Source organism: Oncorhynchus mykiss, chromosome 3, assembly GCF_013265735.2.
Source record: "Oncorhynchus mykiss isolate Arlee chromosome 3, USDA_OmykA_1.1, whole genome shotgun sequence".
NCBI classification, from domain to species: Eukaryota; Metazoa; Chordata; class Actinopteri; order Salmoniformes; family Salmonidae; genus Oncorhynchus; species Oncorhynchus mykiss.
Genome location: NC_048567.1, coordinates 14138238 through 14151226, shown reverse-complemented (window position 1 = coordinate 14151226; position 12989 = coordinate 14138238). Strand labels below are relative to the sequence as shown.

The 12989-nt window shown below is 44.8% G+C and overlaps 2 protein-coding genes across 2 annotated transcripts in view; one reads left to right on the top strand and one right to left on the bottom strand.

Moving 5' to 3' along the window:
* Nucleotides 1-2399, top strand: part of LOC110510806 (sperm acrosome membrane-associated protein 6) — a 43479-nt gene extending 41080 nt beyond the window's left edge. Inside the window, exon 11 of the mRNA XM_036975413.1 lies at nt 1922-2399. Within this exon, the coding sequence (XP_036831308.1) occupies nt 1922-2051 (130 nt within the window). The 3' untranslated portion in view covers nt 2052-2399. The remainder of the gene's footprint in view (nt 1-1921) is intronic.
* Nucleotides 2400-7288: 4889 nt separating this feature from the next.
* LOC110510523 (hyaluronan synthase 1) lies at nt 7289-10941 on the bottom strand. Its single transcript, XM_021591887.2, has 4 exons — nt 10231-10941; nt 9708-9933; nt 9391-9523; nt 7289-9274 (listed from the first exon to the last, which is right to left on the bottom strand). Exons 1-4 carry the CDS (start codon nt 10921-10923, stop codon nt 8599-8601), a joined length of 1728 nt encoding a protein of 575 aa, XP_021447562.1. The 5' UTR covers nt 10924-10941; the 3' UTR covers nt 7289-8598.
* Between the last annotated feature and the right edge of the window lie 2048 nt (nt 10942-12989).

The window sequence follows — 12989 nt, the reverse complement described above, 5'->3', positions numbered from 1 at the left end:
TCATCATTTATGCATATAATAAAAAAAATTAAAATAAAAATTATCCTCAATTTCGTGGTATCCAATTGGTAGTAGTTACCAATCCATTATTTTATATATATATATATATATATATATATATATATATATATATATATATATATATATTTACCCCTTTTTTCTCCCCAACTTCGTGATATCCAATTGGTAGTCTTGTTTCGTCGCTGAAACTCCCGTACGGACTCGGGAGAGGCAAAGGTTGAAAGCATCCTCCGAAACACAACCCAACCCAGCCAGCCACACCAATGTGCTGGAGGAAACACCGTACACCTGGCGACCTGGTCAGCGTGCTCTCCACCTGGCCCGCTAGTGCGGCAAGGATATCCCTGCCGGCCAAACGCTCCTTAACCCGGACGACACTGGGCCAATTGTGCGCCACCCCATGAGCCTCCCAATCACACAGAGCCTGGGCTCAAACCCAGAATCTCTGGTGGCACTGCGCCACCCGGGAGGCCCTATTTATGCACATAATTAATGTCATGTTAGTGCTCCCACTAACACATACAATACCCTGTAATATCATCATAAAATAGATTTTTTATCTCAATGTGACTCCCTGTTTAAATAAAGGTTGTAAGAAAAATGTAAGAAAAATAAATACAATTAATTGGGAGATGTGATGCGGAGGGATATTGATACGCCACAGTATCAATTATTTTAAAAACTACAGAATTCCCCAAATTTTTGGGGGTGTTTTTACATAAATGCACTGTAATCAAAGCTTTAAAGGTCCAATGCTGCTAATTGTTATATCTCAATACCATTTCAGGGTAAAAACTTGCAAGAAATTAGCTTTAAATTGCAAGAAATTAGCTTTAAAACTGAAAAAAATATCTCTGCCCCAAGGCAACATATTTTGAATTGCAGGAAATTTGCTTTATAACTACAAAATGTTCTCTCTGATGCCGACAGGGTAGCCTTTAAAATGTTTTTTTCCCATGGCCTGAGAGTTGATTAGTTAAGCCATGCCACTGCAGAAGCCACTGCAGAAGTCGTAGTAAAACTGCAACAACCTTTCATTCAATAGAATAAAAGAACAGTACAAAAATAACAGGTATCAGAATAAAAACGTCAATAACAACAATAACGTCAATGACGTCAATAATAACAAATAGTTGATTTGAGTATGATTTGTCCTAATAAATAAACAAAAAAGTACCAGGCTTGAATACATCTGATTGGGTTTTAAGACCTGTTGTTGTGGACTATAGATACTGTAACTACTCCAGAAGATAACTGTCTGAACTTACTGTTACAGAGACTCACTCAGGTGCAGCCCTGCATCATGTAACACTGACTGACTGACTGACTAGTAGGAATTGTGTTATGATATTATGAGGGGGACTCTGATGATTTTGCTATCAAAAAAGGGGTCCCTGACGCAAAAATGACTTGGGTACCCCTGCCTTAGAATATAAACTCAGCAAGAAAAGAAATGTCCTCTCACTGTCAACTGCGTTTATTTTCAGAAAACTTAACATGTGTAAATATTTGTATGAACATAACAAGATTCAACAACTGAGACATAAACTGAACAAGTTCCACAGACATGTGACTAACAGAAATTGAAAAATGTGTCCCTGAACAAAGGGGGGGTCAAAATCAAAAGTAACAGTCAGTATCTGGTGTGGCCACCAGCTGCATTATGTACTGCAGTGCATCTCCTCCTCATGGACTGCACCAGATTTGCCAGTTCTTGCTGTGAGAAGTTACCCCACTCTTCCACCAAGTCACCTGCATGTTCCTGGACATTTCTGGGGGGAATGGCCCTAGCCCTCACCCTCCGATCCAACAGGTCCCAGACGTGCAACAGGTCCCAGACGTGATTGAGATCCGGGCTCTTCGCTGGCCATGGCAGAACACTGACATTCCTGTCTTGCAGGAAATCATCTGGAGGGTCATGGCAGGATGAGCAGGAAGGGTACCACATGAGGGAGGAGGATGTCTTCCCTGTAACGCACAGCGCTGAGATTGCCTGCAATGACAACAAGCTCAGTCCGATGATGCTGTGATACACCGCCCCAGACCATGACCATCCACCTCCAAATCGATCCCGCTCCAGAGTACAGGCCTCTGTGTAACGCTCATTCCTTCGACGATAAACGCGAATCTGACCATCACCCCTGGTGAGACAAAACTATGACTCTTCAGAGAAGAGCTCTTTTTGCCAGTCCTGTCTGGTCCAGCGACGGTGGGTTTTTGCCCATAGGGACGTTGTTGCCGTTGATGTCTGCTGAGCCCCTGCCTTACAACAGGCCTACAAGCCCTCAGTCCAGCCTCTCTCAGCCTATTGTGGACAGTCTGAGCACTGATGAAGGGATTGTGGGTTCCTGGTGTAATTTGGGCAGTTGTTGTTGCCATCCTGTACCTCTCCCTCTTGTTAAACAGAAAACCCAAACATATGGCAGAAGATCCACACGGTCTGCCATGAGAGGTGACTGTATAGTTCCCTTAAGGAAAAGCACCTTTAGTTATCCGTTTTCTCTGTGAGAGCTTCCCATGTCTGAAATACACGCAATCAGACACACATAACTGCACCATATATCACACTTTCACAAAATGCTTGAAGACATGGCTAAAGGTCAATCAGATTTGTGAACATGGTCCCTAGCTGTGTGTTGCCGCTTTCCATTTTGTCTGTTGTCTGTAGCTTGTGAGGTGTGGAAACACTTTGTTGCTTTTATGAATTTTGTCTTGCTGCTTTTTGTTCTATGTTGCTATGTATGTATGCTATGTCTTGCTTGTCCTATGTTGCTATTGTCTATATTGTAATTGTTTTTAATAACCTTCCCAGGGACTGCGGTTGAAAATTAGTCGGCTGGCTAAAACCGGCACTTTTACTGAAACGTTGATAAATGTGCACTGTCCCTATAAAAATTTAAATAAATAAAATAAACTCCCGCAGGTGTGATGTTTCGGATGTATCGATCCTGTGCAGGTGTTGTTACACGTGGTCTGCCACTGCGAGGACGATCAGCTGTCCATCCGGTCTCCCTGTAGCGCTGTCTTAGACGTCTCACAGTACGGACATTGTAATTTATTTCCCTGGCCACATCTGCAGTCCTCATGCCTCTTTGCAGCATGCCTAAGGCACATTGACGCAGATGAGCAGGGACCCTGGGCATCTTTCTTTTGGTGTTTTTCAGAGTCAGTAGAAAGGCCTCTTTAGTGTCCTACGTTTTCATAACTGTGACCTTAATTGCCTACCGTCTGTAAGCTGTTAGTGTCTTAACGACCGTTCCACAGGTGCATGTTCATTAATTGTTTATGGTTCATTGAACAAGCCTGGGAAACAGTGTTTAAACCCTTTAAGATGAAGATCTGTGAAGTTATTTGGATGTTTACAAATTATCTTTGAAAGACAGGGTCCTGAAAAAGGGACGTTTCTTTTTTGCTGAGTTTGTTATTAAAGGAATGCATTTATTCATTTACACACTTTTTTGCTACACAAAGAGCAATAGTAAATGTTCCATGACAGATTTGGACCAGTGGTTTAACCAGTTGATAATGCTGTTGTCGTGTTCATTTAACCAGGTGATAATGCTGTTGTCGTTTTCATTTAACCAGTTGATAATGCTGTTGTAGTGTTCATTTAACCAGTTGATAATACTATTGCAGTGTTCATTTAACCAGTTGATAATGCTGTTGTAGTGTTCATTTGACCAGTAGATAATGCTGTTGTAGTGTTCATTTAACCAGTTGATAATGCTGTTTTAGTGTTCATTTAACCAGTTGATAATGCTGTTGTAGTGTTCATTTGACCAGTAGATAATGCTGTTGTAGTGTTCATTTAACCAGTTGATAATGCTGTTTTAGTGTTCATTTGACCAGTTGATAATGCTGTTGTAGTGTTCATTTAACCAGTTGATAATGCTGTTGTAATGTTCATTTAACCCGTTGATAATGCTGTTGTCGTGTTCATTTAACCGGTTGATAAGGCTGTTGTAGTTTTCATTTAACCGGTTGATAATGCTGTTGTAGTGTTCATTTGACCAGTTGATAATGCTGTTGTAATGTTCATTTAACCAGTTGATAATGCTGTTGTAGTGTTCATTTAACCAGTTGATAATGCTGTTGTTGTAACGGTTCTCTTGTTGTGAAGTAGAAGCGGACCAAAAAGCAGCGTGGTGGTTGTTCATTGTATTTTAATGAAGACACGATACATGAACAAACTAACGAAAACAAGAAACGTGAGAACTCAAAACAGCCCTATCTGGTGCAAACACAAAGACAGGAACAATCACCCACAAACACACAGTGAAACCCAGGCTACCTAAATATGGTTCCCAATCAGAGACAATGACGAACACCTGCCTCTGATTGAGAACCATATCAGGCCGAACATAGAACTAGACAAACTAGACATGAAACATAGAATGCCCACTCAGATCACACCCTGACCAACCACAACATAGAAATATACAAAGTAAACTATGGTCAGGGTGTGACAGTACCCCCCCCCCAAGGTGCGGACTCCGGCCGCAAAACCTGAACCTATAGGGGAGGGTCTGGGTGGGCATCTGTCCGCGGAGGCGGCTCTGGCGCTGGACGTGGACCCCACTCCATAATAGTCTTTGTCCACCTCCTTAGCGTCCCTAGATAGGTGACCCTCCTAAGAGACAGCTCGGGACAGAGGGACAGCTGCTCGGGACAGAGGGACAGCTGCTCGGGACAGAGGGACAGCTGCTCGGGACAGAGGGACAGCTGCTCGGGACAGAGGGACAGCTGCTCGGGACAGAGGGACAGCTGCTCCGGGCGGAGGGGCTCTAGCGGCCCCTGGCTGACTGGCGGCACTGGGCAGACGGGCGGCGCTGGGCAGACGGGCGGCGCTGGCGGCGTTGGGCAGACGGGAAGCTCCGATGGCGCCGGGCAGACGGGAAGCTCCGGCAGAGGCGCCGGGCAGACGGGAAGCTCCGGCAGAGGCGCCGGGCAGACGGGAGGCTCCGGCAGAGGCGCCGGACAGGCGGGAGGCTCCGGCAGAGGCGCCGGACAGGCGGGAGGCTCCGGCAGAGGCGCCGGACAGGCGGGAGGCTCCGGCAGAGGCGCCGGACAGGCGGGAGGCTCCGGCAGAGGCGCCGGACAGGCGGGAGGCTCCGGCAGAGGCGCCGGACAGGCGGGAGGCTCCGGCAGAGGCGCCGGACAGACGGGAGGCTCCGGCAGCGCTGGAGAGGAGGAAGGCTCTGGACGGATGGGCCGGAGAGACAGCCTGGTACGGGGAGCTGCCACCGGAGGGCTGGGGTGTGGAGGTGGTGACGGATAGACCGGGCCGTGCAGGCGCACTGGAGCTCTTGAGCACCGAGCCTGCCCAACCTTACCCGGTTGAATGGTCCCGGTCGCCCTGCCAGTGCGGCGAGGTGGAATAGCCCGCACTGGGCTATGCAGGCGAACCGGGGACACCGTGCGCAAGGCTGGTGCCACGTAAGCCGGCCCAAGGAGACGCACTGGAGACCAGATGCGTAGAGCCGGCTTCATGGCACTTGGCTCGATGCCCACTCTAGCCCGGCCGATACGTGGAGCTGGAATGTACCGCACCGGGCTGTGCACCCGCACTGGGGACACCGTGCGCTCCACAGCATAACACGGTGCCTGCCCGGTCTCTCTAGCCCACCGGTAACCACAGGAAGTTGGCTCAGGTCTCCTACCTGGCGTAGCCATACTCCCTGTTAGCCCCCCCCCAAGAAATTTTTGGGGCTGACTCCCGGGCTTCCATCCACGACGCCGCGCTGCCTCCTCATACCAGCGCCTCTCCGCTTTCGCCGCCTCCCGTTCTTCCTTGGGGCGGCGATACTCTCCTGGCTGAGCCCAAGGTCCTTTACCGTCTAATTCGTCCTCCCATGTCCATACCTCCTCGCGCTGCTCCTGCTGCTGCTTTTTCCTTTGCCCATTACCACACCGCTTGGTCCTGTTGTGGTGGGTGATTCTGTAACGGTTCTCTTGTTGTGAAGTAGAAGCGGACCAAAAAGCAGCGTGGTGGTTGTTCATTGTATTTTAATGAAGACACGATACATGAACAAACTAACGAAAACAAGAAACGTGAGAACTCAAAACAGCCCTATCTGGTGCAAACACAAAGACAGGAACAATCACCCACAAACACACAGTGAAACCCAGGCTACCTAAATATGGTTCCCAATCAGAGACAATGACGAACACCTGCCTCTGATTGAGAACCATATCAGGCCGAACATAGAACTAGACAAACTAGACATGAAACATAGAATGCCCACTCAGATCACACCCTGACCAACCACAACATAGAAATATACAAAGTAAACTATGGTCAGGGTGTGACAGTTGTAATGTTCATTTAACCAGTTGATAATACTGTTGTGGTGCTCATTTCGGTCCGTTGCACATCTATAAATGAAAGACCAATCATCATTGTCAGAGCAATATATATCTGTTTATTAACATTTTGATAACATCACAAGGTATTCGCTTATAGAATTGCTTGTGATCTTTAAAGTTAGCTCTGACAAGTTCGTTCAGCTTATTATAATTGGGAAGGGGATACCTTGTCAGTTGAACAACTGAAAGGATTCAACTGAAATTTGTCTTCCACATTTAACCCAAACCCTCTAAATCAGAGAGGTGCGGGGGACTGCCTATAATTGACGTCCATGTCACCAGTTGTTGGGGGTTAACTGCCTTGCTCATGGGCAGATCGGCATGTGTTTCAACCTTGCCGGTTAAGCGATTTGAACCTGTGACCTTTCGGTTACTGGCCCAACACTCTTAACCGCTAGGCTACCTGCTGCCCCCAGCATGATGCTTCACACAGCTAATATTTTCTCTGCAAGACAGGCTCTTTAACACTGTTAGTGTTACATAGCAGTGTTTAAAAACAAATGGGTGTCACTTACACAATTAGTATATACAGTAATGAACTGTTTTCAGCCTCTTTTAGAACTTCCACCCACCCAGACCTGTCATAAAAGTGTTTGTATGGAACAAAAACAGCAACAAAGACTCTCCTCCCTCTACCAGTCAAATGAAACCAATGCAAAGCAACTGGCCCTCTAACTGCCCTGAGAGGTCAGAAATGTTGACTCTACATCAGTAATTATACCTCTTGATGAGCAACGATGACCCTTCTGATGATAGATGTCTCTAACAGAACCTCTAATTTCTCAGATTATCATGTGTTGCACAATGGAAATGTCACGTCTTTCCTACAGTCAACAGAACCATTAGTGGATAGTACATCATGCAGACATTCCATTGTAAACTAGGGGCCAGTATTAGGGGCTACAGTAAAGGAATAAATGGTAGATTATGGGTTATCGAAATTTTTGGAATTACTCTTACCTATCAACTGTCAGGGAAATCAGGGGTATAGTTAGCATTGATAGTGGAGTCAGATGAAGCAACCACCAAGACACTGATTTCAACATCCTAGATTGATAGGATCATTGAGAGATGGGTGTGGTAACCAAAACAATCCCTCCTCAACAAATCAACAGTAGGCTACTATACTTCATTTTCCTCACACAATACTTCCTTTTTATTTTCTCATTTTTATCAAATTCCCAAAACATATATACATTCATTCGCATTTGCAAAATAACATGATAAAGGAAATCATCACATACAATGAAAAATGTGCATAAACAATCTATACCGATGTGCTCAGTCAGTTCAGTTCAAACCGAGCCAGGTGCATCTCTCATGTCTATACTCAACATGACAGCAGAACCATTGTCCGTCTATCTCACAGGGCTTCACAACGCATCCCTGGGAGTGGACATCACATATATGATTGTCTTATTGCGCAGTCTGTCACTATTATTTACACTGAAATAAATAGCTTCACTTAGAACCAACCACAAGACATTTTGCTAGTTTGCTTCCAAGGTAATGTTTTTAAAAAAGCTGTGATTAAAATCCAGACCAATTTCCAGTGCATTATTGAGAGAAGTATATTTTTAAAAAAAGAAAAGCTACTATGTCTGATATAGTATTTTTGTTGTGTAAGGCACATATCAAGTCATTTACAGCGTGATCTAATAACAGTTGTTGTGCTCAAGAGAGATTACAAATCCTTATATTAAATAAATGTAACACTTCGTTCGTTAGGAAGTCAGTAGAAATAAGCAACAGCAAATCAAGGGCCATCTAGAACAGATTATTAGTCTTATCATCAACTGCTGAGAGGACTCCTGAGAGGTATACTATATTGCTTCCATATACAGTTTCTGTTATAAAGTATGTGTAAAGACAACTGAATGTCAAATATTCACTCTCTTAACAACTAACAACTCCTTTCTCCATCTTCAGTAGCACGGCAAACTGTAGTTATCAACAATATATTCTCATCTTTGACACTATTCTGGATAAAGCTTCCCAGAGTCTAGGTAATTGTTCTCATATACTGTACGGTACATTATATACATTTACATATTCTCTGGTTCAGTTGATTTAGCAGCTGCATAAAGTGTATATGTTCACAAACAGCTACTGTACTGCAAGATGAAATAAATAAATGAAAAATCTTTGATGTACAAAATACTAAATAAATACTAAATATCCAGTTTTTTCCCCTTGTATAGAAAACTATCCCTATACGCTTACGTCATAACTTTGGGAGCGTTTCCTACACAGCCTGCGGAACCACACCCAGTAGAGGAAGATCATGAGGAACCAGTAGCAGACGTACGCCACACAGCCGTAGATCAGAAACCTGGTCTCTAGGACCTTAGCCGGCGTGAACCAGCCCTTCTGGCTCTCCTTGTAGATGGTGTAGCAGGACCCGCCCAGCAAGATGGCCGCCCACACCGACAGAGGCAGCAGGGGGATGTAGTTCCCAACCATCTTGCGGCGGCCTGACGTGCCCCAGCTGCTCTTGTTCATGGTGATGATGGCAAAGTACTTGGCGGGCAGCAGGCTGGTCATGTAGAGGGCAGAGTAGAGAGACATGAACACCATGACCAGGTCACGGCGCAGGATGCAGGCATAGGCTGCTTTGATCAGGCCGATGAGCTGGATGCAGCAGAGGACCCAGAGGATGTCCCACAGGGTGCCTGTCCAGAACAGCTGGATGATGGTGGCCGTGACGAAGAAGGGGAAGACACCAGAGACGATGGACTCGTAGGTCATCCACAGGTGGTGCTTGTGCCACCACATGGCATTGTAGAGCCACTCGCGGAAGTAAGACTTGGTCCAGCGCGTCTGCTGGTTGAGCCACCGGAGGAACTGGCCTGGCGTCTCCGTGTAACACTTGGAGCGGGCCGTGTATCTGAGAGCAGAGGATGGATGATGATGAATGAGTCTATTATCATCTTATCTCCAGTAAAGTGTTGTGATTCAGTTTATTTGTGTATGAGGAGTATTTGTGAAGAAATGTATACTCACTTGGTGGCATAGCCCATGCTGAGCATGCGGTTAGTGAGATGTCTGTCATCGCCAAATGTACAGTGAGTCCCCAGAAACTTCTGGTTGTACCAGGACTCTAAGAACTGCTGGAGGAGGTCATTCCTGTACAGACCTGAGGATGAAACCAAATCTATGTTATAGTACTGCAGTTTACATGCATTTACATTCAAGTTGTATCACAGCTATGTTACTGAATACAAATAACATAATATTACACGACTCCCAGTAACATAAACAAGAGAAGCAAGGTTATGACTCATGTTTATCGCGGTCACAGGAAAATGTCATTTCCTTACCCAGGGGGCCGCTGATGCAGGAGACACAGTTGAAGAAGGACTGGCAGGACCTCTCGATGTTGAACGCCATCCAGTAGCGCAGGCTGCTCATGAAGCTGATGTAGGACTCCTTGAGGTTGAGGATCATCACGTCTCCTCCCACCGCCCCATACTTCTGGTTGCTCTCCAGAACCTTACACAGCTCCACCGTAGCTAGGGGGTCTAGCTTGGTGTCAGAGTCACACACCTGGAGGAGAGAGAGAGAGAAGCAGAGAGAAACAGAGAGAGAGAGAGAGAGAGAGAGAGAGAGAGAGAGAGAGAGAGAGAGAGAGAGAAAAAACAGAGAGAAACAGAGAGAGAGAGAGCGAGAGAGAGCGAGAGAGCGCGAGAGAGAGACATTATTATTAACATGAACTATTAACAATTATTAACATTATAGGACAAGAAACAGAATGAAGATACTGTGTGCTCTGATCCAAGGTGTTTAAAAAAAAATGAAATACAGTATTTCCCTAATGTCAAGAGATGTAAATCATCTCCTCACCTGTATGTAGTCCACCGACTGTCCCAGTGCCTTGAACGCTGTGTACATCACCTCCCTCTTTCCACCCCACTTCTGCATGATGCACACACACCTCCTGCTGTTGATCAGATCCTCCACCTCCCTCCTCTGGGGGTCCTCTCCCAGCCCATAACTAGCGTCCCCAGCGGGGCCTATCATCTCGAGGATGCCTGCCTTCTGGGTCTGGGTGGGGTCCCATGTGTGGTAGTTATTCCTCCACACGTAACAGCCAGGGTCCTGGTCTGCAAACACCTCCCTAAACATCTCCAACATGTAGATGTCGTCCTCTGAGTTCCCATCCACCACCATGATGACCCGCAGCAGCTCTGGAGGGTACTTGAGGGCCCGAATGGAGTTGAGGCACTCGCGCAGGTACTCTGGGTCCTCCTGGTAGGCTGAGATAGTGAAGCCAATGGTCTTGGTGAAGGTGCAGGCCTTGCACCGGGCCCTCATGCGGCGGTGCTCCACGAAGGCAAACAGGCTCTGGACCAGGACATGGAGCCCCAGCAGGAGGCCGTAGAAGCCGAAGGAGATGATGCCATATGGGGAGGTGGCCAGCTGGAAGCCCTGGACATAGGCCCACACCATCACCCCCAGCACCACCAGGGCAAAGAGGAATGTCAGGATGGCACGGACTATCGAGCCCACCTGCCTTAGTAACGGTTTCAGTTCCATTTTTCCCCCTTTAGATACCTGCTGTCAATCAAGGAAGATGAACATTTAAGATAAATACATTGGAAGAGGAACACATAAGGCTAAATTAAAGATAATATTTCATTTCTTGAATTAAGTGAATTGATTGATTGAATTAGGCTCCTGAAAATACAACTGAACGTTACAGGACTACATGTAATAAAGGCTGTAAAAAGGCTATACATTATTTCAAGTATTATTACATCAACAATACCGTGTCTACAAAATGTATTTGATTTTAACAATTAGGATAGCTTATTACAAGATAGAAGAAAAAAAATATCAATCTTCAAAAGACATCATAAAGAAGTTACCTTGTTTCTTTGTGACGTAGACAATGTACAGCAAAACGAAACTGTATTTCTAATGGTAAAAAAAACGAAAAACATATTTGGATAAAAAAATGTATAGCTTTACCTGACTTTGGTGCCAAAATACTGCACTCTTGAAATGCCCTTTCCTCTCCGTCTCCTACTCCCACTCTACTCTGCAATTTGCGTGAAGTTGGATTACTTTATAAACTTGAGAAGCACGCTTACTCCAGATGCTGCCAGATGTGAGCGCACATACAGTGGCCCAAAGCAAACCATCATAGGTATTAACGCCCTTAATACTGGGCTTGTGAGTCAGCACGTGCTGCGTCAAAGTAGAAAGGAGGTCCATAGTGAATTCGCCAAATATAAATCAACAGGGATTAGTTTTACTTCGGTAAAAGTAGTTATGTGCGTAAATGTTAAATATTTGTTGTAGGCTATCTGTTTGTTTTTGTCGCCAAAAAAAGATTGATCTTGATCAATTATAGCTACAGCTCATTTTGGTCACATTTTAGAATACAGGCATTTAGATATTATTCACTTGACTGTTGGATAGAATAGAGTAGAATAAAATATAATATCCTACTAAATTCTTCCCATAGGCAACTTGTGGCATTTGGATTCGACAATAAATACATAACAGCACAATTCACATATGACACAAACCCCTTATACAAGATCAACCAAAAGTGTGGGAAATATGACTACCCTCATCTCCATCATACATTTCCATTGAGGAATATTGCTGCCTTGTCCCGACCAGTCACTACTACCATGATCTGTCAAGAAGTTGAATGATGCCCTCTGGTGGCACAATAATAACCCTGCATCCTCTCTCTTGTACTGAACACGTTAAGGCAATTCCAGTCACAAGGCTAACAAATGTATATCCACCACCACACATGAATGGTGCATAGAGATGGGCACATCAAGCAGTGTTTAAGACCATATGACCATATCTTATCTCATGGATCAACCTGAGGGTCTTTGTTTTGGTTCAGTGACAGTGTAACATGACACACTATAATACTGCCTCAGTCATACATATTCCTTGGTAAAGAGGCTGAATATACTACAGTAAAACCCTGGGAGTATTTGACATTGCTTTGTTTCCCAAATGGTGGGTCGGAACTCGTGCCCCATGGTCAATCACCGCTAACTCCGCTTGGGTTGCAGACTCCCAAAATATTGGTTTTATTTGTGGTTTTGCATGGGTCACAAGAAAACACCAACAGCCTCAGAGAGCAAATAACTTGGGAACCACTACCATATTGATGACCTCGAAAGACCTAGCTGCAGTGGTGTATAAAGTACCTAATTGTCATACTTGAGTCAAAGTAAAGATACAGTACCTTAAAAGAAAATAATGACTTAAGTAAAAGTGAACGTCACCCGGTAAAATACTACTTGAGTTAGTCTAAAAGTATTTGGTTTTAAATATACTTTAGTATCAAAAGTAAATATAATTGCTAAAATATACTTAGGTATCGGAAGTCAAAGTATGAATCATTTCAAATTCCTCATATTAAGCAAACAAGACATCATGATTTTATTTTCTTTCTTTTATTTACGGATAGCCAGGAGCACACTACAACACTCATCATTTACAAACGAAGCATTTGTGTTTAGCCAGTCGACCAGACCAGAGGCAGTAGGGATGACCAGGGATGTTCTCTTGATAAGTGCTTGAAATGGACCATGTTCCTGTCCTGCTACGCATTCAAAATGTAACAA

Coding starts and splice junctions, on each gene's coding strand:
- LOC110510523 (XM_021591887.2), bottom strand. CDS start 10,923: ATGGAACTGAAACCGTTACTAAGGCAGGTGGGCTCGATAGTCCGTGCC. Junction 9,934..10,230: donor AGTCGGTGGACTACATACAG/GTGAGGAGATGA, acceptor TCTCTCCTCCAG/GTGTGTGACTCTGACACCAA. Junction 9,275..9,390: donor AGCATGGGCTATGCCACCAA/GTGAGTATACAT, acceptor CTCTGCTCTCAG/ATACACGGCCCGCTCCAAGT.